This window comes from Castanea sativa, chromosome 10, assembly GCF_040712315.1.
Source record: "Castanea sativa cultivar Marrone di Chiusa Pesio chromosome 10, ASM4071231v1".
In the NCBI taxonomy this organism is placed as follows: domain Eukaryota; kingdom Viridiplantae; phylum Streptophyta; class Magnoliopsida; order Fagales; family Fagaceae; genus Castanea; species Castanea sativa.
In genome coordinates, this window is record NC_134022.1 from 28,649,315 (window position 1) to 28,675,084 (window position 25,770).

Genomic DNA, 25,770 nt, shown 5'->3' on the forward strand with positions numbered 1-25,770 from the left:
CTTCAACCTCTTCGGCCTGCAGCCTGTATCCTCGGCCTGAGAATGAGAAACTGCCATCACCCTAGTGGGAGCCGAACCGATCCTGCCAGGTGCAGCAAAAATAACATTAATTGTTCCTAAAGACGGTCGAGATGTATTATTCCTCTGATTGTTTGAACCAGATTGACTGCCCTGCCCGCTAGGTTGGCACAGGTGCTGCTTCAGTTTTCCTTCACTGATAAGCTGCTCCAAGTGGTTCCAAAGGGTCCGACAATTCTCAGTAGTATGGCCCACATCCTGGTGGTACTGGCAAAAGAGGTTCTGATTCCTCTTCACAGGGTCTCCTGCCATCTTATCAGGCCATTTGAAGAAGGGTTCTTTACGAACTTTCTCCAGCAGCTGATGTACCGGTTCTCGAAATACAGTGTTCACGGCCTGAGGTGCTGCCGAGGCGGACTGTCCAACGTAATCTCTCCTCGGCTTGTTATTGTGGTATCTGTCCGACCTGAAATCCCTTCTCTCCTGCGGGATAACCTTTTCCTTACCCTTTCCTTGCTGTTGATCTTCCTCCACTCTCTTATACTCGTCAATACTGTCCATGAGGCGACGTACACTGCGGACGGGCTTTTTAGTCAAAGACTTTCTCAGGTCGTGATCAGTGGGAAGGCCTACCTTAAAGGTATTAAGCGCCACCTCATCAAAGTCGCCATCTATGTCATTAAACATCTCCCAATAACGGTCGGAGTATGCTTTCAACGTCTCCCCTTCCCTCATGGTCATGGATAACAGCGAGTCTAATGGCCGAGGTACTCTGCTACACGTAATGAACCGCGAAGCAAATGCTCTAGTAAGCTCCCCAAACGAACCTATGGACCCCAATTTAAGGCCATTGAACCACCTCATAGCAACAGGTCCCAAGCTAGAGGGGAAAACTTTACACATCAGGGTCTCGTTGTGAGAGTGCACCGCCATCCTCTGGTTAAAGTGACTCACGTGCTCCACCGGATCAGTCCAGCCATTGTAGATGGTAAAAGTGGGCTGGGTAAACCTCCTGGGAAGCCTTCCTTTCTCAATCCTCCGTGTGAATGGAGACTTGGAGAGTTGGTGCAACGCCCTACTCATAGCATTGTTGCCTAAGCCCCTAGAATGAAGCTTCTTACGCCTGCGAGTTGGCTGGTCGTCCTCCTCACCGGAGGACGTTGCACTGGTGGGGGAGCGCGACCTCGAGCTGTAGCCATCTCCCCTATCCTCCTCTGAGGAAGGATTAGATGAGGACGGTGAAAACCTATGTTTAGCACGACGTAACTTTCTCTTCAAACGATTGATTTCCTTCTGCATGGATTTAGAACCCTCCTCGTGGGTGGTGCTACCCCCACCATGAGTATGGCTAGCCCCTGGATATTCTGTGTGGACGCTTCCCTCACGATCCCTTCGACGCTCAAGACGCTCAAAATGATCCTGCAGCTGTGATCCCTGTGACTCTGCATGGTGAGCACCTAAGCCTGCCATAGTATCCCTACCTCTTCTAGACTAGATTCCCCACAGACGGCGCCAATTGTAAGCGCACAATTGTACCTGGACCCAAAGACAATCACGGGCTCAGGCCCAATGAGCCTTAAACAATAAAATTTGTAGAGTGTGGGCTTGAAACCTAGATTAGAAGTACTGGGAGTTTGATAACAGGCTTTTATAAGCAAACACAAGTAAATAACGATTGATAATGACAAGTGGATCTCCTCAGAATCGTGCCGAGGACTACTACTTTGTTATTTCTCTTTCTTGTTTCAAGATTACAATTTCTCAATTTCTTTCTTAGTTCTTCGATCCCCCCCTTTTCTTTGGTCTTTACTCCCCTTTTATACTTCCTTCCCTAATACATTTTGAACAGTGACTAGAAGTTTCCACCTCACTGTTCAAGGGTCACCTCTCCATTAATGCGGCCAGGGAGGTAGGTGCAGAGCCTTTAATGCGGAGGTGGCAGCCTTTATTCTTGATATTTTCTTTAATACTGGTGCATCTAGAAGATTCAGGATGTCCCCTTTTAACCACTGGTCCTTCCAAAGTTGTGTTTTGACCTTCATAATGAACCTTTGAATTCTCTAGGACTTTTTCGAGGAGAAGCTCGTCCTCAGCTGTATCCTCTGACCCTCGACGTATGGGCCGACTCATAGAGTTTAATCCTAGAGCAGGTCGGCCCTCCACGTTACAGCCCAAAGGCCTATATGCCCATTTAGGCCCTTTTACTCCCCACAGGAACCATGGGTGGGTAGCCTTTCTTTCTTATTTTTGGTTAGAACCGTGAGATAGTGTGGGGCTAGGAAGTGTGAGGGTAGTGGAAAAATTTTAGTTAATCTACAACTTCAACCTTATTTCTCTTTTTAAGGAATAAAAATAGATTAATTAAATTATGGGTATTTTTTACAGTAAAAAAAACAATAATTAACTTTCTAAATCCTCTTAATATAATAATAATAATAATCCCCATAATGCACAAGCATGAAGAAGCCCGAAATATTTCTTAAGTAAAAACAATTGAAAGTAGTGCTAAGTAAAGAAACACTATCGCATGAGAATTGAACTGGTAGATATAATCAAAAAAGTTTTTGTCCTTGAAATGGAGAAATACTCATGAAAATTTTTGAATTCTAATCAAGTTAGATTTATAATCAATATAAAAGGCCTCAAATTTTATCCTCTATTGATGATGGAGTCATCAAATATATGCTGTAATTTTTATTTATCTTTCAACAATGAGGTTGCTTGTCTTAAGGCAATTTTATATTTTGGTAATTGCAGAATGACCAATTTGATAGAAATTTTAGTTTATAATAATAATAATAATTGCTGATATAAGTTTCTTGTGTATTTTGATTTATTCCAAACAGTAAAATTATACACATTAATCGATGGTATAGCCGACGAAAATAACACTAAAGAGCCATACAGCGAACATTTAGAAACCCAAATAAAAATGATTTTATATTTCGAGTGATTCCCAATAGTAGTCACTCGCTCTCTTTTCTTTCTTGCTCCAACAGGTAAAAGCACTCAAGTTGATAGCACGCGGACAGCTGACAGTAATGTTTCTAGATAGAAGTTTGGCACCGCAGTTTCTCATTCATTGCACATTCCTCCTGGAAATTGAAAGATTCAATTAAAAATTGCAAGTAAAATCTGCAATCTCAGAGCTACTACAAGCAATTGGGCTTGGAGTTGAACAACCAAACAAAAAACTAACAGTATTGTATCTAAAAGTACTGAACCGAGTAGTGACTAAAGGTGAAAAAATGACTAACAGTACATAAATATTGACATCTACTAACCCAGAGAAAATGAAGTATTGCTATAGGTCAATTCACCAAAAAAATCAGTTGAAATTTATGGCACATGGTATATGAAGAAACCTTTTGGTCAACCATACAGTCCTTTTTTTATAAAAATATAATTTTCAAAAAAATGGCAAGAAAGCTGTGTGGTGATAAGATATTGAAACAGTAGAGAGAGAGAGAGAGACAGAACCAAACAAAAAAACAAAACAAAAGTTTTTTTTTTATATATATTTTGAAATCTATCAAAATAACGTCTAATTGCTGCGTCATTACTATTACACTGCTTAGAGCATTCATACCAGTTCTTTTATAATCTTCTATAATACAAAAAAACCTTCATTTTACACATTTTGGTCAAAAAACTCACACTAGTGATTGTAAAACTGTATAAAATCTTGCAAAACCATCCACGAGCTACAGTAATCGTGTAAATATACACGGCTACTGTAGCTCGTTCATTCAATATTTTATTGTTTTCCCGTTCTCTCCTTTTTTTCTCTCTCTTGTCCGTGCTCAACAAACTCAGTTCTCTCCTCATCTTCTTCTTTTTCCTCAGATGCACACAAACACATATACACCCACACACAAACACATCCACATCCACATCCACATCCACAAATCAACAGAGATACACTTGCTCAAAAAAAAAAAAAAAAAAAACACAAAGACAGATCGGTGCCTGATCGGAACGATTGGTGCTTGTGGAGCAATCGGTGCTTGACGGTGAAACGATCGGTGTTTGTGGGTCTTACTTGATCGGAACTCGTGGGTCTTGCCTGATCGGAGCTAGGGAGATCTAACCGAGATGGGTCTTGTCTGATTAGAGCCTAATTGGAGCCTGATCGAAGCTAGGGAGATCTCGAATTTGATCGGTGCTTGTGGATCGGAGCTAGGGAGATCGGTCGGTAGGGAGATCGGCCACCACGGGCTTGTGGAGCGGATTTGATCGGTGCTTGTGGATCGGATCGAAGCTAGAGAGATCGGCCACCACGGGCTTCGAGCACCGCCGTCTCCCGCACCAGCATGAACGGGCCGCGACGCCCCGTGGCGCGGCCCAGGAGCAAGGCCAGAGTGGGTAGAGAAGAAATGGGTAGAGTGGGTAGGGAGATGGGTAGAGTGGGTTGATCTGAGAAGAAATGAGTAGAGTGGGTAGAGAGTGAGAGCAAAAAATCAGAAAAATGGGGAAGAGAGAGAGAGCGTGCGCGTATTAAAGGGGGTGGTTGGGGAAATAATAAAAAATTTGATAAAATTGATTATTTAATTAAAAGAAGTGGTAGAATAGATGAATTGATGTGGGTGTTTTGTGAAATTGAATGTGTAAAATAGAAAAAGCGGGTTTTTAGTGTAAAAATGGATGTGTAAAATGAAAGAACTGATGTGGATGCTCTTACCTGAAAAGCTTTTAAGAGACTGTAGCAGTGTCTCTGCTCTGCAACTGCTACAGCATATCTCTGTTTGAGAGCATCACAAACCTTCTGCTCCTCCAGAAGCCCACGTTGCACCTTGTCTAGTTTCTATAAAATGGACACACTAGTCAGAACTCCAAATGATTAAAAGCAATTCCACAGAAAAGTGCCAAAACAAGTTTGATATTCATTCCTATATTCACATTATTCGATTTTTTATGAAGATCACATTGGTCTATAGCAAAGGCCCAATGGATACCCTCCCCAACCCCCATTTCGCCAACGGATATTAGTTGACCAAATGATAGTAGATAGAAAGACTTTTCTCACCCAAAAAAAAAACAAAACTTATTGCTAGTTGATAATTGATATACAATGTCCACTCATGTAACGGAGGTCGAAGAGTGTAGTTGCAAAATTTGGACTTACAGAAAAAGGGAGAAAATACAACCTCTCAGGAAACAGCAATAAGTTCTTTTTATATATATATATATATAAAAAAAATAAAAATAAAACACAATGATCTTCAAATCCAACCACATATGCATCTCATTCTGGAGGAAGTAAATTCTTCTTCATAACAAGTATAGGGACCAATGAAGCACTGTCAGGTTGTTTCCTTAGTATCTTGAACAGAAAATATAAAGACAATGATATTATGGATATTTGATCTATTGATTATACTGAAAGCAAGAGGTTCTGAGATCTGCCCAAGAAGCTATCAAACCTTCTTTCATCTTTGAAGTTCATAATTGAAGAGGGGGGGAATTACAATCACCTGCTGACTGCTCTTCACAATTCCCTCCATGGAATCAATCAGTTTCATGCGACCAGCAGTGCTAGTAATGGCATCTTGGAACTGTAGAAATTCGAGGAGACAGTAGTGAGAATTATGCTGGCACAGAAAGGCTGTAACCCTTGCAACATTATTAAATTACTGAAAACAGCAGCATACTTTACACTACAGTTCAGGACATTCTAGATAGTCATATTATTTGACTAAATAATGAAGATTTTTGTATGTCCAACCATGTATATTAACATCACATGTATGTTAGAATGTTGCAGTTTTATTCACAAAACACATTTCTATTTTCTTTTAACCCAGGAAGCAGAACTTAAAACTAATAACCTGTGCACAAATGTGGCATTGACCACATTTTTCAATTTCTTGGACAACATACTACTACTATAAGGGGGGGCGTTTGGTTCGTTGTGATATGCCCTTGATGTAATGTACATTACGAAAATGTGACACTAAAGTTTTTTATTTATTTTATTTTTTCTAACATTATCATAATTTAAAATTATAAAATATATTATATCATCTTAATTTCATCACCTTCCTAAACAATGTAATCTTGTATTCTTGTATTAAGCTTACATTCATGTAAGATTACAATAACATAATATTATAATGTAATGTAAAATCACAACGAAACAAACGCCCATAAGTATCTTCAGTTTGTAACCAAGACAAGATTTCAATCTAAATGCATGGGTCTGAAATTTTAGGGAGCTTTAACAGTCCAAGGTGGTGGTCTATCATTTTAAGTCTTATAGTTAGTTGCACTACACATCAAATCAAGATATCAGAAACTGCTTAAATAAAATTAAGATAGGTGGTAAGTCAATGCAGTCTAACTATATCTCAAATTCTGTAAATTAGATAACAGTATGCCCAAATCTTGTTCACCAATGACCTTTAGGTCAAATGTGGCATTTCTTGGTGTTTCAAACATAAACATCCAGGATTTAGGTGGGGTAAGGGGGGTGATGGGGAGTGAATTATGCAAACCATGTATCTAGATGTACTTTTAAATGCAGTACAGATCTCCTTAGTCAGTCACCCACATCCTTTAGATTCTCCAAGTACTTCCTTAGAGCAACCACATCAGTCCGTTTAAAAATTTTCGTCTATGTTAGACTTAAAACCTACTTTTTCTATTTTACACAATCACTTTGTAAAAATACCAACATTAGATCATCTATTTTACACTTTCTTTTAATATAATATTAATTCTTCCTTTATTTTTTTACATTATTTCTGTCTTTTTTTTCTTTGTTTTCTCACCAAACAAACACAATTTAACCCAAATCACAGCCTCTACAGACACAAATCACAGCCTCTCTTCCTACACCAAAAACCCCACATCCAAATCTCAACAAATTCAAGCCAAGATACCACTAAGCAAACCACCACCAAAATCAATCTAGCCAAAGCCCCCACCTCATGTGCCAAAGCGGCAAAATCAATCCACCAAAATCAGTAAACCCAGTCACTCGCACTTCTAGCAAAGTTCTGAATCTTGGTGGGCATGGTAGCAGAAAATAGAAAAGCACCAAAGAGGAAAATGAACTACTCTATTATGGGTTTTCAATTGAGAGAGAAGATAATGGGTAGGAAACAAAGGAGAGCCACCAATTGGAGTGGTGGTGGTGGCTAATAGGTGATGAGCCAGGACTGTAGATTAAGGAGAAGAAATAAAGAAAGAAAAGAAAAAGAGAAAGAGAAAAGTCATAGACGGAGGGAAAAGAAAAAGAAGGAAGCAAGTAACAAAATGGAATAGAAAGAAAGAGAGAGAAATTAATTAAATATTGATGCACAAGTGAACATTAACCATGTATCTTTATACGGTTACTGTAGCTTTTTGAAAATTTGCACAATTTTTGAGGAGCTAATGCGGGTAATTTTAAAGGTAAAATTGTACACTTTTGTATTTTAGAAAAACTGATGTGAGTGCTCTTAGCAACTCTTTTAATACAACCAATCATTTCATTCCACAGCTTGTCTACATCTTCATCTCGATCTCAGTTGCCTTCTTTGATCATTTCATCTTTGACCGCCTTTTGTTTCTAGCTTCAAACCCCACCACCTAATTTTTGGGTTTATCTGTCTATTATCTCCTTTTTTGCAATACAAATATCTAGTATCACTGACCTATGTTGAGTAGTTACACTTTCTCTTGGTATCTTACAATCTTTACATCTAACATAAACTTTTTGAGTAACAATGAAATCTAATTGGACAACATTTGTCCCACTTTTAAAAGTAATTAAGCGTGAGTTCCTCTTCTTTAACCAAGTGTTTTTTAATATGAAATCACATATCACAAACTCTAGAATAGCATCCCCATATTTGTTCCTTACTCCATCTCCTTTTACCTCCATGAATTCTTTCAAAAAAACTCACCATTTTCTCCAACATGACTAGTCAGGTCTCCTCCAATAAAAGCGTTTTTTCTTAATATTTTTTAATCAATTTATCCATGCGTTCCTTATATTTTTTCTTAACGGATTATTCCAACCTTATTTGAGGAATGTATACACTACTATATTAATTTTCTCCTCTCCTAAAACAAGTTTTATTAACATGATTATATCCCCTATCCTCCAAATCTCAACTTTTTCTTTAAGATTTTTATCTATGATTATCCTATCCCATTTATATTTTTATTTTCCTTCCATTTCTATTTTTTCATACTAATTTATATTATGTATGTTCAATTTCTCTAGATTTCCCACCTACTCACTTAGTCTCTGAGGCACACTATGTTTATTCTCCTAGTCATTGTTTCTACAAGTTACATATGTTTTCCTGTTAAAAGCCCTATATTCCTAGTGCCTATATAAATTCTCTTCTCCTGGACTAATTTGTTTACAATCCCATCCACAATAGATCTTATACCCATTTCACAAAGCCTCCTTAACCATTATTCTTTACCAATTGATGGCTGTTGATCATTTTTAATGATGAACAAGGGAGAGAAAAAGAAGAGAGAGTGCTCTGAAGGGTCTTGTCTGATGTGCATCACTTAGCCAATACAGTGGCTACATCCTTCATGCACAGCATATGGAGCTACTATTAGCTAGATGTTTTGTTCAGACTTTTCTTTCTTTTTTCTTTGTTCTAATCATTCTTTTGTGGTTTTCTTTTGACCTGTACCAGGAAGAAAACAAAAGGGAAGAGAAGAGAAGAGAAGGCTCTTTTTGTTTTTAATGAAGCTAGATAAGTGAAATGGGTGGATGTGGTAATTTTGGCTATGGAATGACCATGTCTTAATTGTCTTTTAGGAGAAACACTGGCTAATGCACATGCCACCCAACGTTTTCAACTAATTGGAGGATGTGCTGTAATATTTCCTTCAGAGTGGACCTTTTTTTTTTTTTGGCTATGTACTGAAGCAGATACAAATTACATAATATAACATGTTTTGATCTTATAATTATAAAAAACAACATTATTGACCAAATAACAAAGAATACTTTTTCCTATTAAAAAAAACAAAAAACAAAGAATACTTTTTATTTTTTCACTTTGCATAAAATCTCTAGGATAGTTTAATTCTTTACACTTCATCAATAATAATCTAATAAATGAGACCAATTTCAATTGTATTTTCAACAAGCCCATAACTTATTTGAGACATACTTCTTAAAATCATTTGCTGAAGCAACATATGATTTGCATATTTATCTTTGATAAGAAAAATAATTGAAAAACATTTATTTTTATACTATAAGGGCATGATTTTATATTGATATAAATTAAAGTTTCTTTCCTTCCATTTTTATTCTCAACCAAACAAAGAAAATGTATAACCATTTTCCCTCCCACTTTTCTATCTCTTCTACCAAACATACATTATATAATAAGTATACCAAGCACACATAATGTTAAACTATGATCATTCCTATCCTCCCATTTTCCTTTCTTTCTAATATTTACTATTCTTCCATTTTTCCATCCTACCAAATGGACCTCATGTGCTAGGTATAGCCACATTCTATCTAAAGCAGGACTGCACCATGCAAGCAAGACCCAGTGGCTTAGATTTTGAATTTGAAATTATGCAGAAAATTTGCCCCAGTAATCAATTACCAAATCTACCATCACTAAAGTAAGACAAGAATCAGAAAGTCTAACCGGGATTAATTGTTCCTTTAAACAAAAGCAAACTAGTAAAGGAATTATCCAATATGACATAATAAGGAGAAATCCTAATTGCCATGATTCTCTGCATGAGACAGCAAATTTGAGGAATTACCAATCTAAAGCAATCATTTGATTCAGTTCCTGCACCAATATTGAGAGAGAGCATATTCTAGAATATAGAATATATTCCTGTCTTGTTTGACTGTACCTGTGAACTTATTGAATTCAACAAGGATGTTTCTTTTAGCATCAGTTCCTTTATCTCCAAAAGAGCATTATAGGTACCATAACATTTACGAGTTTGTCGAAGTTTTTCCTGCACAGTAGCAATACCCTAGCATAAATTTATATAAGAGCTAGAGAAAACATACAAACTAATGCAGGCTTGGGGGGAAAAAAGGCATTCCAATTGACTGCAAAGACTGTTGTTAAACCTGGATATGGACATATAGTTCAGAAAATCGACGTTCATACCTGCAATATATTTATAAAGAAAGTAAGCAGAACATCAAAAGTGATTACTTTTGAAATCTTGTGTTTACCATCCATAAGGTATGAGCAACTGAAAACAGGAGATTCTCATGTACACATAATGTGTACATGAGATATCTCCTCTATTCTATTTAAATTGTATTACTTACTAAAGAAAGATACTGATGTGCATTTGGGTTAGCTTCTAGCCTTTTTCCATTAGCTTATTAGCTTTACTTGTTTATGCACAGATTTTAAAGCTTTACTTTTCTAGGTACAACTGCACTTTTGCCAGCTTTCAGGAAAAATAAAAATTTCTAATTTAAATGTACATAGAAAAGGGGCAATCATAAATTCTGATATGGATAAGTGACATAGATAAGTGCATTTGCAGCATTTGCAGCATTTGAAGAACTTAGATTCATAAGAGTATGACCCAAAACGAGTGCAACCAAAATTAGGATGGTAACATAGATGTGAGGTGGTACAAGAAAAAATAGAATGAGAAACAGACACATCATGATAAAGTGGGTCCCCAATGAGGTGAAAACAAGGGGAAATTGAATTAGATGACTTTGTAACGTTTGGCTCAAAGAAACAAAAGCAACTAGTCACCATGGATAAAGAAGGTCCAAATGAAGAAACAACTTTATAGTTGTTCCTAGACAATAAAATCAAGACCTGCTCAAAATTTTAAAGACTTTCACAATGGAAGTAGCCAAACATAAGAAAAAAATAGGAATATAATAATGTGATTTTTTTAGGATTATTTTCAACTATTTATTCTGATATTTGTCCCAATAATGGCACTGAAATCCAATTTGAGAAGACCAATAACTTAGAAGGGAGGAGTTGGATAGTGAGAGCTTCTGCTCTGTAAAACACTAAAACCTCTGTTAGTAAAAGGTCCTTAAGTTCAATAAGACTTACAGTACCATTAAATTGAAACTAATTCTTGTAATTACCAAACCCCATGTAAGTATGAAACCATCTCAATGCAACAGAAACAATCAAATTTTAAGGAGTAATAAAATGTCAATAAAAAAAGTGATATGAAGTCAGGAACAACAAAAATAACAACATACTGGATGAGTTCTGATTGGGATGGCACATCATCAAGTTGCCGTTTTACTGCTACAATTGCCCTATATCTAGCTGCAAGTTCCTACAAGAAGCATAAACCATATATTATTTAAGTTTATTATTAATTGATGATTTTTTATGCCAGGGATAATTAACATCAAGGTGATTTTCTCACAAAAGAGAAGTCAAATATATGAAACAAGAGAGTAATATATTTTTTTCAAACTTCTAAAATAATATTTTATAAAAACAGGCCTGTTACCATGAGTGCCAAATTATAGAAGGAACAAAAGAATAAATAAAAAAATTCTAGATGATAAGCTTGATATGTCAAAATTGAAGAGGCAGTCTTTTTATATGAAAAAACCCTACTTTACTAAATACACTTGGATCCAAAGAGAGAAATAATTCCTCAATTGTAGCATCATGAAATGGATAGTTAATTTTTTTCAAAAGTTTAGATGCTGCTGTTGGTTTGGATAAGGCACGTCTAGCACTGTTGTTTTGAGACTGCAAAGGTAGAGTAGTATATCCTTTAAAAACAATGACCACAGTTGTGTTTCCAGAAGCGGCTGAAGCAGAAAGTATTCGATAGGCACTACAAGTGATCAAGAGGAACTACCGATTGTAGAGATTGAAAGTGATTCCAAGTTGTGTATTGATGCCATTAGAAGACCGGCTGCAGGTACATCTTGACAGTCTGGAGCAATTTTAGATGATATCAAAAGCATGGCCAGTGATCTCAGTGAGTGTTCTTTTCGTTTGGGTTCCTAGAGAGGCTAACAAAGTCACTCATGTGCTGAGTAGTGGGACTTACAAATGGAGATTGAGGGTCTAATTCCATCCAATATTTCAAAGCTAAGATGTGGATGAGATAAGAAATGCTATTAAGCAGTTCTATAGAAATACTATTAAGATGTGAATGAGATAACAATAACGCATACTTCCAGGAAAGGAAATGAACCAGCTTTGATCAATTAATTAAATTGTCTAAAAAGCAGATTATACCTGAACTTGTGCCTTAACTTTCTTTGGCCACAAAAGGAAATTTAAACAAATAAAAAGATGAGATTTCTTAACTAAATTTTTATACCTTTTTTGCTGAATTCAGTTTCTCCAATGGTTCAATAAAAGACTGATTTAGACTATGAGAGAGACTCTTGCTGTCGCAGCCACTTGCTATTCTTCCCTCCAATTCAATAACCTCAGCTTGCAGGTCCAAACGTGTTACATTACAATTGGGCTGGAATTCAGATTCTTGCCGTTCCAGATGCTGAACAAACCTTCCAATAATTAGCATTGACAGCTAAATGAAATGCATAAATGAGGCAAGATTAATGAATAAGGATACAAAGTAAGATTACGCATAGAATAGAATCTCTCTTGTCAACTGACAAGGAAATTGATACAACAAACTAGTACATGCAAGTTCTGTCCCATAATGGATGCTTTACCGAACTAATACATAATTAATGTTTTACGTGCATATTATGATAAGTTTTAGTTTAAAAGAAAAAATATATATTAAGAGAAATTATTTGTTTCATTAAGGGAAATTGAGTGATAGAAAGGGAGAGAATTTTTATTTAAAAGAAAAAAGAAAAAAAAGTTAAAGAAGTATCTCATGGTATCCAAGAGTTTATGTATCGAATATGGAAACGATTACTAATTTGAAGTATCCATGTTTTCTAGAATAGAGATTACTTTATTCCAATTTAAACATGTTACACAAAACAAAAACAAAAACAAAAGACATAATCTATAATGTTAGTAAAGATATTATTTTGGTGGCAAACAGTAAAAAAAGACTTGACCATACAGCAGTCGTCAAGACTCTAATTTCTAGCTGAACTCATTGAAACTCTCAAATCTCATGGGAATCAGCCACTAATGTGTCTAAAAAACACTTTCCAAATCTTGAATACATAAACATGTACATATACAACAACAACAAAAACAAACAAAGCCTTAGTCCCAAAATTTTGGGGTCAGCTATGGATACTCAACAACATATCAGTTAGGGTCAGCCATACGTATCCCTTGCCTCTATTCTACTCTATCTAGAGTCACATTTTCTGATGCTCCCTTAATTGACATGTCATTTTTTATTACTTTTACTAATGTGAGTTTTGGTCTTCCTCTACCTTTTTTCATTCCCTCAACTTAGATAAACTTCCTCTTTCTTACTGATCCATTACTCACTCTCATTTGCACATGACCAAACCATCTTAAGCGACTCTCTCTCATCAATGAAAGTAAACACACACACACACACACATATATATAATATGCATGTACATACATAAACACAGACACACATGTATATAATATAGACCATAGATGCAATAAAAGGGGTAAATCATTCAAAGGCACCTCATGGTTCTTCAATTAAAGCTTAAGACAGATCAATCACAATCTCGGTCACCAAATATGTTAGTGATTTTCTAATGTTCAATCTGACATCAAGAAATAAGATATGGTGTTCAAGATTTTACAATATTTTCATCCCTTCTGTTTTAACCATGATGAAAATTTTGGTGATTCTCAGTATGTTACATATAGGAGAACCCATAAACATTGACATGGAGACCTCAGACCTAACTCCACCTAGAAAAGCATTCCCCAATATCGAGAGAGAGAACGGTCTGATGACTGATAGGGAATTGGGGATCAGGCTTCTCTGCAGTTTTTGGCAGAAACTGCATCATGGAGCACAGTCCTTGTGATGGCTTCTTCCAGATGTGTGTAAATGGAAAATTTAGTAAATCACATGAATGAAGATGCAGACATAAATAGATTTCACATTTGAGTAAGACCTCTGAATACACTCACTGAGCAGAAAGACAGCACACCTTTAATGACTCCATGAGTGATATCAATTTCTGCACAGCAATACTAGCACCCTCCTTATCTATTCTTTCTCGTAAAAGTTTGAGTTGGTTCATAACGTTGAGCTCTTGTTGATTCTGGAGCAGAGCAAATAAAGAACATGAGAAAGGTTAAAATGACCAGAGGTCTTCATATCAATCCAAACACCACAAAATCTATTGTTTAAAATAATGCCCCTGATATATATCACTTCAACAGGAAAGCTAAGACATCATGCTCAGAAATTATTCAGAAAACTAAAAACATAAAAAACAAAAAAACTTATTACATGAACCTCAACCAGAACTAGTTCTTTTACATATACAATATAGAACATCTCCACCACCAATTCCCCCCAAATTCCAATCAACATCTCAATCATTGTTCAATTCCTCCCTCAGTTTCATTGAAAGTATGTTCCTCCTCTTCAATGGAATGTCTATTGTTAAGTAACCTATGCTTCCTAATATTAAAACTACCATAATGTTAAATTAAACTTTTTTCTTTTTCCAACTAAAAAAAAAAAAATCAAACACCCACAACATCCTAGAAAAACTAAGGTTTCAAGATTAAGTTTTCAATTCATTTAAATTTATTTTTGGTCTCAGTGTCCCTCAAGCATTGGTTCCTCCCCAATAGGGACTACTATGGCCACAACCAGATAAGATCCACCCTCCCTTTACCCTTATTCACTCTAGTGTGTTTGGCATTTGATTATAAAATCTAGCTTTTTGCTTATTTTTATGTACCATTTGTGGGTCCGACACTACTTTTTGTCTCAGCTTTATTTCAAATAATTTATTAAATTTCAGCATTTTTGAAATAAGCTCGCTTTTTAACTTTTTGTCTCACATTATCCAAATAAGTTTAGCTTTGAGTGCTGCAATATGCAATACATTGTCTCACATTATCCGAATAAGCTAGCTTTCAGTGCTGCAATATGCAATACATGTATTAGTCAAAGTCAATTGTACTGATGAAAAAGTTACCTCATCATCACTGAGGCTAAGACGAATCCGATTAACAAGCCATTGTACAACAGGGAAAACGGCATTGCAGTCTAGGGTTTCAATTTGAGAAGCTTCAAGAGAGTGTGGGCATCCCATCGATCTCAGAGATTCCTCAATCCCCTGCTTCCCAATTTCACTGTAACATCAACGACGAAGAGAATTAAAACTTGATTATTCATTCATTGCGATCATATCGTAAACGCTGTTTCTTAGAGAGAGAGAGAGAGTTACTTGCATTTCCTCCTGTTGTGTTAGGGTTTCGTCGTCGGGAACTTCGTCGAACCGGGGACCATCGGAGTTGACGGCGGTCACGCACCAGACGAGGCCGTCGGAGAGCCTTTTGGAGGCCGAGATATCGGTTTTTCGGGCGTCGGCATAACCGACTGAGAGGAGAAGATCGAAAATCGGATCAAGAGGACTCGTTGACTCGGACTGGAACTCGGCCATGTCGGTTGTTTTACAGTTACTCGTTACCGTGAGTGAGAGCGGGTTTTGAATTTGCCAAAATGCAAACACAATCCATGGGCTTGTGCGTCAATTGGATAAACATTCCATGTGGTTTCAATTTTTTATAACAGTAAACTGCACTCTAATGCTATGTTTAGATGCTGGGAGAGGGAGAGAGTGACTATAAATTAAATTACTTTATTTGGATATTTTTTGTAAGGAGTGAATGTATTTTTAATTCTTATATTTTATATTTTTTTTATTTTGGTTTTTACATTTTGTTTTTATTATTTTTAGTCCTTAAACCAATTATCGCGTGATATTTAAGTCATTTTCGTCACCCAACTAACGACAAAAACTAACGTGGCCGATGGTGGAATAAAAAAATAATATAATCACACACATTAATTAATTAAATTAAAACAAACATTAAAAAAAAAATCATTAGTTTTTGGGAAGAACATGACTGTTCATATTCTTCATGTTCTTCCCTAAACATCTTTGATTGCTCAGAAATTTAAAATATGGAAGATTCAAAATAATGCATCTAAGTCCTCTCTCCAATCATCAACATTTTTCCCAGAAAATCAAGAATTTCTTTCAAACTAAACACAAAAATTCATCACATTTAACAAACAAAACCCTTTTCTCTCTCTATTCTCAAAGTCTCTCTCTCTTCACCCTCCATGGATGGAAAGTCTCTCTAATCTCAAAGTCTCTCTCTCTGTTCACCATAGCTCCATGGCCAGAGCTCACAAGCTTGACCTTCTTCTCCGCCACACTCCACCGCTATCGTGGTAGTGTGGGACCTAGTAGTCGGCCTCTCCGCCGTTGATGTGCAAGCAGCAGAGATATGAAGTGATGAACGGTTCTTAATGGGCTTTGAGGAGCCGGTGGAGACAACTTTTGGGGAAGCCAAATGCACTGAGGAGAAAGAAGTTGACATTTCTAGACATTTGGGGTTAGGGTTTGCTAAATATTTGGGTTTGGCGTTTGTTGGACATTTTGCATTTTGAAATTTTTTCTGTTTTTTAAGTTGTTAACTTGTTGTGGTATTGGAAGTTTCTTTGATTATGGTTTGGTTTGGGAGTGGATGAGTTAGGTGTTTTGCTGGGTTTCTATTCTTTGGCTGGTTTGGTTTGGGAGTGGTTTCGTTGATGTGGTAGTAGATGATTTGATTCGGTGGTGGTGCTTTGCTAGTTGCTAGGTTTCTATTCTTTTGCTTAGGTTTGATCTTTATGTTCTTTGATTCAGTGGTGGTGATTTATGATTTTTTTTTTCCAGTGGGTTTTTCTTGTGTTAGTTTGCCAAGAAAATTTATGGGTTTGAAGGCTAAGGTTTGCTTTACTGGGGATATGGATTTGGAGTTTGGTTAGGATCTGGGTTTAGGGTTTGTTTTTTGCTGGAAATTAATTATAGGGAAAAACACAAAGAACATGAACACGTTCTTCTGGAAAAAAAAAACATTTAATTAATTTGTTTTGTTTTGATGTGTTTGGTTATAAAGAAAGTACAAGAAAGGAAAAGAAAATTATAAGAAAATAAGGATTAATTTGGTAAGGATATGATCATATACGGGGAAGAACATAAAGAACATAAAGAACATGAATATGTTCTTCTGAAAAAAAAAAAAAAAAATTTGGAATAAAAAAAATTCATTTTAATTAAAAGAGAGTAAAATTTTTGTTTGAAAGAAAATAATTTTTTTTGTTTGTTTTTTTATTTTTTAATTAAAATTGAGTAATTAATTTTTTTTTAAAAAAATTGGCATTTAAAAAATGCCAAATAATTTCTTTAATAATATTTTAATGCTCACATCAGCCACGTCAGTTTTTGCCGTTAGTTAGGTGACGAAAAAGACCTAAATATCACTCGTTAATTGGTTTAAGGACTAAAAGTGGTAAAAACAAAATGTAGGGACCAAAATGAAAAAAGTGCAAAATGTATGGACTAAAAGTGCATTTACACCTATTTTTTAAAGAAGGAGGAGGAGGAATTTGGATGGCTTTAGAGGGGTTTGAACTACTTCTAACCCTTCATTTTTAATTCCCCCAAATTGGAAAGATTTGGAGAGAGAGTGGAGCATAAAAATACTTGACCAAATAAATTACCAAATTTGCTATTATTATATTAACAAAATTACAAATGAAAAGACTAATTATTTCCTTCCCCCTTACTTAATTTTAAAAACTCATCAAAAAAAATTTAAAAAACATCCAAATAAGGTGGAGGATAACCATTTTCCTCTACTCTTTTCTCCACTACTCTCTGTTTGGGAGTTCATAAGGGAATGGATTGGAATGTATTTAAGTAAGAGAAAGGAATGGAAAAGAATGGAATGTAATTAAGTAACCTTAATTAGATGCTTTAAAATAAATAAATGAAAATGAATGGAATGTAAGTAATCTTGTTTGAGAAAATATAGAGGGAATGGAATGGAATGGAATCTTTTTATGACAATATTACTATTAGACCCCTATTTTATGTAAGTAATCTTTTTTTTTTTTTTTTTGATAAGCTGCAAATTCCATTAAATAGAAAAGGAATTACAAATAGGGTAATCTTCCTCACAAACCAGCTCTAAAGCACGTGGAAGATTACCTTTATTGAAAAAGAAAGACATTAGAACTAATAGCAAATTTGGCAATAGAATGGGCTGCTGAATTGCAGTTTCTTCTAACCCAAAAGAAGAGGATGGTATTGAAGGAAGCTGAGAGGTGTTGAATATTGCTTATGTATGTGCTTATGGACCAAGCAGGGCTGCTTAGAGGGTTGATGATGGGGTCTATACAAGCTTTAGCATCACTTTCGATCATGACCAGCCACCATTTTTCCCTTTTAGCAGTCTCCACGGCCCATTGCAAAGCCGCTACCTTAGCTTGGAGTGGAGACTTTATGCTTTGACATTGCCCCCACACGCCAATCACTTCTCCTCTATGGTCTCTAGCTATCAAAGCTAGAGAAGCTTTGGCACCTAATTGAGCCGCATCCACGTTGACTTCAATCCAACCCAAGGGGGAGGGGTCCACATTGAGGGTGGAGTCATAAGAGTGTTGGGAGTGTTGTCCAGGAACAAATTGGAGAATTCAAGGTATTTTTGTTGCATTACTTGGGCAAATTTGCAGATGTCCACTTAGCCTTCCTGGTAGATGATCCTATTCCTTAGTTTCCAAATTTCATCCATAGTGAGAGCAAATTTAAGAGTGATGAGCCAATGGTCATAGGCCGGAAGTATGGACTCTAGTGGTTCAATGATTAGCTTGGCTAGGTCATCGATGGCACTGATGGGAACAGAGACCACTCTAAATCCCAACATAAGGAAAACTAGATGGCTTTTGTTACAGGGCACTCACAAAAGAGGTGCACCCCAGATTCCAACTTTTCCTTGCAGAAGATACATGTGGGGTCAACGTTTGCAAGCCGCTTCATAAGGTTGTCCTTAGTGGGGAAGGCATTGGAGCCTAGTCTCCATATTAGCATTTTGACTCGCTCAGGCAGTCTAGCTTTCCATAACTTCTTCCATGGTACGCCTGCTGGATTGGAACTCTTGTCTTGCTCGATTAACACTCTATAGGCATATTTTACTAAGAATATACCCTTAGAGTCGAGCGCCCACATGAGTGATTCTTTCTTGAGGTATTATGGGAGTGGTATAAATAGGATAGCTTGTGTCAACTTAAGATTAAAGAGCTCGTGAATGATGCTAGATTTCCAGCAGTGGAGGTCGAGATTAAAGAGTTGGGAAACCATGATAGGGACTTGGCTAAATGATTGGTCTCTTGGCTCAGGTTTGAATCCTTGGATCCAAGGTACCCACAAATCCATCCAGACATTGATGGAAGTCTCATCCCCAATGAGATAACACACGCCCTTTAGTATCAGCTTTTTGGCATTCTCTATTGCTCTCCAGCAAGGAGATGCTATTCTGGGGGGTTCGTTATATAGCCAATCTTGGCTAACCTTATATTTCGCTTTCAATACATTCATATAGATGTTGTCACGCTTAGTGGCGATCATCCAAGCAACCTTTGCCAACAAGGCCGAATTAAACTCTTTAGCCTTCTTGAAACCAAGGCCACCAATGCATTTTGGGTGGCAAAGTTTTTCCCGTGCCTTCCAAGCTATATACCTTCCTCCCGACGCCTTTGGTTTCCACCAAAATCTTCTTGTGAGAGAGTCCAAATTGTCGCATGTTTTGGAAGGAATATTAAATGAGGACATAATGTAGTTTGGGATGGCTTATGCCACAGAGTTTATCAATGATCCTTTACCTGCCCAAGATAAGCAATTTCTTCTCCAACCTGTGAGCTTAGCTTCTAACTTATCCAACAGAAAATTGAAATCTCTGGTATGGGATCTGGATAGGAAAAGGGGGGCTCCAAGGTAGACTGCCTCTTTTTTTAGGCTTTTCATTTGCAGTTGGTGCTTAATGGACCTTCTGCTGTTGGCGTTTGTGTGCTTGGAGAAGAAAACTTCAAACTTACTTCTATTGACACCTTGTACGGACCAACTGCAGTATTTATTAATACTCTTGATGAGGTTTGCTCAGTGCCGGCTCAATGGGTGAGCTAAATAGGCAACTGCCTAAGGCCCCCTAAATTTTTATCAATAGAGATATTCTTGTACCAATGAAAGTATTAATTAAGTCCTAAATATTCACCAATAATAAAACGTAGTTTTTTATTAAAGAAAAACCAGTTAAAGAAAAATGTTTTCACTGGATGGGTCAATCATTTAATCTCTCACACATAAATGTTAAAAGAACTCATTAATCTTATACTAGTAAATAAATTTGTACTCAAATTTTATTTAGAGATATCAATTATATAACTTTATTAAAATTTTCAACCATAATTTTTTAGTATTTGGTTACTTCATTCAATAAATAGTGTTTATTTTAGTTGTATAGTCATTGACTAATGTGATGGGTTCGTTTTAATTTGTAATTTTTTTAAATGAAAAAAAAACCAAAAGTTAGATAAATATTCTATTAATATTCAAAGTATAAGAATAGACCTCACTTAAAGTAGTCGCTTTAGACCTCACAATATCTTGAGTCGGCCCTGGGTTTGCTGCATCGCTGCATGTTGCTTTTGAGAAGAGCACAATATCATCGGCATACATCACATGAGTCATAGTAGGGCCTTCAATGCTAGCTTGGACACCACTGATGTTCTTAGAGTGAAACTCATGGTCTAGCATTTTGGATAGGATTTCTTGTCCTAAGATGAAGAGGTAGGAAGAAAGGGGATCTCCTTACCTAATCCCCCTACTAGGCTTGAATTGTTTGGATTTGCCTCCATTCACCAAAATTTCAAAAGAGACCGAAGAGATACATGCTTCTATCCACTTAACAAAACCATCATTGAAGCCCAATATAGATAGGATGGCTAGAATGAAACCCCAATTAACCCTATCATATGCTTTTTGTAGGTCCAATTTTATAGCCATGAAGCTAGATTTTACCTTCTTGACCTTGAAGCTGTGAAGCATTTATTGGACCACCGATTGGTTCTTTGCTATCCATCTACTTGGGATGAAAGCGGACTGGCAAGGTGAGATGATTTTATCTAGATGTGACCTCAATTTGGAGACTAGCAACTTTGATATAATCTTATACATCACGTTGCACAAACTGATAGGTTAGAAATGGTTGGTAGAGTTGGGGTTGGGATTCTTGGGAATTAGGACAATAAGAGAGTTGTTCACCTCTTTAGGCATACTACCAACTTCAAAGAATGAGATAACTTCTTGTGTTACCGCATCTCCTACTGTAGGCCAAAATTCCTTGTAGAAGAGTGCTGGGAATCCATCCAAGCCTGGTGCCTTAAGATCATGCATTTGGAATAAGGTGAACTTAATTTCTTCTGGGGTAGGAATCATACTCAACAACTAATTTTCTTCTTCAGAGATGCATGGGGTGACGAGATTGTCGAGATCATTAGGAAAATCGACTTGCACCTCTTCAAAAAGGTCCTTGTATGTGTGTAAGAAGTGCTGCCTAATGTGATTGGAGCCCGCTACCCAGGTCCCATCCTCATTCTTGATTACATCTATGTTGTTGTGTCTGTGTCGAATTATAGTTGATAGATGGAAGAACTTGGTATTCCTATCCCCTTCTTTTAGCCATAACCCCCTAGATTTCTACTTCCATATCATCTCACTTCTGTACAATCATTCAGCAAGCTCTAATTGCAATTTTACTTCCTCCCTATCATTTTGGACTAAGCTAGCCTTTTTTATGGATTTCAGTGATTTTGCTTAAGAGCCTATTAATCTGCTCTTGGCAACGTTTGAAGACCTCTTTGTTCCACTTCTAAAATGCATTTCTAGTGGCTGCCTTCCTTTTGCACAATCTCACCATTGCCGACCCATTGGTGATCTCATTCTATGCTTTCTCAACAATTGTGTTACAGCCATTGTCTCTGATCCAAGCTGCCTTGAATCGAAATGATCTATGAGCAAAGCTATCCTTTGGGTTGGTATCTAGCAGTATAGGGGCGTGGTCAGATTTTACTGCACCCAGGTGTGATATGCTAGCTTTAAGGAAGGCAAGCCTCCGGGATATGTTGGCAATACCCCTATCCAGTCTTCTTTTAATAGCAAAATTTCCCCATCTGCCTCTTGCCCATGTGAACTTGTTACCTGAATACCCGAGATTAATTGCCTCAAACTCAAATATGAGCTCCTTGAGATAATTGGTGGCAAAAGAGGTACCCTTCCTAGAACCAGAGATTTCTTCGTCATTGATTGTAAAATTGTAGTCTCCTAAGCACATCCATAGTCCGTCATGAGATCCGATTAGAGCCATTAAATTTTCCCATGCTTTCCTCTTCTTTGCTAGGTAGGGAAGCCCATAGAACCCGATTAGCATCCAATCGCAAATAGGGTCAGAGACTTTAACTGCAATAAGGTTTTTGTTGAACTCAACCTTTTGGAGTGATAACCCAACTCTCCACATAACACAAATTCCTCCAATAGAGCCCTTTGCTTCAACTACTACCATCTCAGCGAAGCCAATTGATTTTAAAACTTCCTCCATACGAACTTTATTAGCTTTTGTTTCACTTAAAAACATGATATCAAGTCTAGACCTCTTTATTTGAGCCTTAAGGGCTTTAACTGTCGCGACGTTACAGATGTCGCGACAGTTCCAGCCTAGTGTTTTCATGGGGACGTTGGGGGCATGATAAGGCCCACCTCATCGGCCATCGGAATATAAAGGAAGAGAGAAAAGGAAACTGCTGGGGAAGAAGGAGTGGGGTTAGGGGGAAAAGCAGAGTTGCAATATTAAGTTTTGGGAGACTCACCACAATATTTGTTGTCCTCTGGAGACTTGTATATCTGCCTATCTTCAAGTATGATTTGCTCACCTCCAAGCTGGGGAAGGAAGGTGGCAAAGTAGGTATCTACCTGCGCTGCTTCTTGGCTTCCATCTAAGTTCTTCCATCTCTTAGTGAATGCTTCAATGTCTTCCTCTAAGAGCTTTCTCTTAAGATTTGCTGGTGGTTGGTCAGTGGTATTTAGAAGGGATGGGTTAAGGGTGTGGGGAGTACTTGCTTCAGGGGAGGCTGCTGATCGAGGGGTTGTGAGAGCACAATTAGGGTGTTCGGATTGAGGATTGAATACGAGTTTAGATGTAGGTTCTATGTTTTGTGGGCTTTGATACAAAGTTGGGCTATAAGTGGATTTAAAGGGGAAGGATGTCATTTAGGGTAACTGGGTTAGGTTGGGTAATGTGATTTGGGGTATGTGGGTTGAAAGAGTGTGGGTCAGAATTGCGGGCTGTTTGGAGTGAGGCGTGCGTTTTAGATAGGGTTGGGGGGGAGTGTGGTTGAGCTAATGGGCTATCTTGGTTGGGACACAAGTTGCTGATGTGTGATGAGGATATAGGGGGAGTGACAGCTAGGGTGTACCTCGGCATCAGTACAATTTGTTGTACCTTGTGACGGATAGGATGCTGAGGGACTGTGCGCTTGGGCAGCTAAGAAAGACACACATACGTCCTTAGTGGAGGGAGGTGTAGTAGCCAAATTTGCCTGTTGATCTGAACCGTAGGTAGGAGTGGAGAATATTCCTTTTGGCATGGAATCATCCTCTGGTCTTATCCATGGACCTAAGTCATTGAAGGTGTGACCGGATGGGTTATGGAGCTTAAAAATCTCGCCGTGACAAGTTTGGCATTCATGACCAATAATATCGAAGGCGTAGCAAATGTCAGCTATTTTTTTGTATTTCAGACCAATCCACAAGTCTAGGAGGTTTGGCCTTAGAAGGAAAACTCTAGGGAGAAGGGGCTTTTTGATGTTCACTTCAACTCTGAGTCTAATGAATCGTCTCCAAGTACCTCTACCCTCTCCTACGAAGTCCACTTCTAGGACTTTACCAACCATCGCTCCTAGATTTTGAAGATTACTTTCAGATCTCCATAGGTAAGGAAGGCCGTGGACTTGGACCCAAATATCAGAAATGGAGAAAGAAATCTCTTGCCATGCTAACTCAAAGCTCCAAGGTTTGAGAATAAGGTGACTGCCTCTAATGGACTAAGGTCTTCTTTGGTAGGCGTTTTGGAGGTCGGCCTCGTGTTGAAAACAGAACATAAATACGTTCTTGTTGACGCATTTGACCTACAATGGAAACGCTGGTCTCCAGGCTTTATGCACGATATCATTAACAATGGAAAGACCCACGGGTTTAGAGGTTAAGATTTTACCCAGCAAGATGTTCTCGAAAATCTTTAGGTTACTTTGGTTTGGAGGGAGCTCAAGCCAAATATCTCAGCATGACCAATTTTCAGTACGACTAATAAGGTCAAAGACCTCTATAGGGGAAAGGGAGGTAGAGATGGCACTGGATAGGCAAACTATATTGATGTGGGGTAATGTAGAGTTGGAGAGTGTGGGTAATAAACCAACGGGGAAGATAGAGATGTAACTCTAGGGACAGGGAGGGAGAAAGGTGCTACAGCATGGCACAAGCCAAAGTCCTATATATAGGAGTATTTTGGGAGTTTTAGTAAAAAAATCATTAAATCTAATTATATTCCCTCTCATTCCTCCCAATTTCGAGGGGAATGAAAATTTGAGGTTTTAAGGGAATAGAGAGGAATGAGTGTTTCCTCCTATCCATTTAATCCCTTCTCACTTAGGCTCCGCTTGGGAGGAGGGAATGGAATGAAAAGAATAATTTTAGAATATTTTTCCCTTTCTTTGTTTGGGAGTTTTAATGGATGGAATGGAAAATATATTCCCTTATTTGGAAGTTTAAGTGGGAGGGAATGGAATGGATAGGAGGGAACACTCATTCCTCTCTATTCAAATGTAATGGAAATGAATGAAAATAATAATTTTAGAATATTTTTTCATTCCATTGTTTGGGAGTTTTAATGGAGGAAATGGAAAGCTCATTCCCTTGTTTGAGAGTTTAAGGCTCCGCTTGGGAGTTCATAAGGGAAGGGAAGGGAATGAAATGGAATGGAATGATCATAAGGGAATGGAAAGGAATGGAATGGAATGAAATGTATTTAAGTAAAGGAAATGAATGGAAAAGAATGGAATGGAATTAAGTAACCTTGATTGGATTTTTTAAAATAAATGAATGGAAAGGAATGAAAATGAATGGAATGTAAGCGATCTTGTTTGGGAGTAACATGAAGAGAATGAAATTGAATTATTTTATGACAATATTACTATTAGACCCCTATTTTAAAATAAATGGTTGAATATATAGGAGTATTTTGGGAGTTTTAGTAAAAAAATTCATTAAATCTAATTTCATTCCCTCTCATTCCTCCCAATTTCAGGAGGAATGAAAATTTGAGGTTTTTCCCTCCTCCCAAACAAGACTTTGACTCCAGTGTGTGATTAAATCACCTCGCTACCAGCCCATCAGTGGCTCCATTCGCAGCTAAGCATGCTTGAGTTGGAGATAAGCGGACTTGAACCGCTGACATCCGCCATAAGGTAAACCGCCGCCTCTCAAGCCCCTGACAGATTTTATCATAGAGGCCAACGATAAACAATAACTCCCCCTTGCTTGCTTACCGAACAAGAAGGATTTTACTTTAGACCACTAATGGACTATAGTAAAAACAAAGAGAAACAAGCTATGCAACACTTGTATGAAAGTAAGTACCATCCCTGCAAGGGTCTTACCACCTTCTTGATTTACTATATTAGACTCTTTAGAGTTCTTTGGGATTATAATCCGTGCCGAGTATTTGTGCTTATGGGCTCTATATT

General features: G+C 37.3%; 2 protein-coding genes across 3 annotated transcripts; both read right to left on the bottom strand.

Moving 5' to 3' along the window:
• Positions 1-2,784: 2,784 nt before the first annotated feature.
• On the bottom strand, positions 2,785-15,688 carry LOC142614108 (uncharacterized). Of its 2 annotated transcripts, none has more exons than XR_012840360.1 (10): positions 15,318-15,674; positions 15,062-15,218; positions 14,057-14,170; positions 12,298-12,477; positions 11,207-11,286; positions 10,085-10,124; positions 9,859-9,966; positions 5,442-5,573; positions 4,700-4,822; positions 2,785-3,113 (listed from the first exon to the last, which is right to left on the bottom strand). XR_012840360.1 is itself a non-coding variant. In XM_075786659.1 (10 exons), the coding sequence occupies exons 1-10, from the start codon at positions 15,527-15,529 to the stop codon at positions 3,066-3,068; spliced, it is 1,143 nt and encodes a 380-aa protein (XP_075642774.1). In that variant the 5' UTR covers positions 15,530-15,688; the 3' UTR covers positions 2,785-3,065. The 2 variants fall into 2 exon arrangements, 1 of the variants encoding a protein (XP_075642774.1); XM_075786659.1 differs by having other exon boundaries at positions 5,493-5,573; positions 15,318-15,688.
• A 3,165-nt stretch (positions 15,689-18,853) lies between these two features.
• Positions 18,854-19,750, bottom strand: LOC142612351 (putative mitochondrial protein AtMg00310). Its single transcript, XM_075784453.1, has 2 exons — positions 19,277-19,750; positions 18,854-19,159 (listed from the first exon to the last, which is right to left on the bottom strand). The coding sequence occupies exons 1-2, from the start codon at positions 19,748-19,750 to the stop codon at positions 18,854-18,856; spliced, it is 780 nt and encodes a 259-aa protein (XP_075640568.1).
• Positions 19,751-25,770: the final 6,020 nt, after the last annotated feature.

Excerpts from the sequence above, each read along its gene's own strand:
- LOC142612351 (XM_075784453.1), bottom strand. The coding sequence starts at position 19,750 with ATGTCCTCATTTAATATTCCTTCCAAAACATGCGACAATTTGGACTCT. Across the intron at positions 19,160-19,276 it reads TTAGCCAAGTCCCTATCATG|AAAGAATCACTCATGTGGGC; the intron begins GTTTCCCAACTC and ends TAATACCTCAAG.
- LOC142614108 (XM_075786659.1), bottom strand. The coding sequence starts at position 15,529 with ATGGCCGAGTTCCAGTCCGAGTCAACGAGTCCTCTTGATCCGATTTTC. Across the intron at positions 10,125-11,206 it reads TCCCAATCAGAACTCATCCA|GTATGAACGTCGATTTTCTG; the intron begins GTATGTTGTTAT and ends AATATATTGCAG. Across the intron at positions 9,967-10,084 it reads AACTATATGTCCATATCCAG|GAAAAACTTCGACAAACTCG; the intron begins GTTTAACAACAG and ends GCTACTGTGCAG.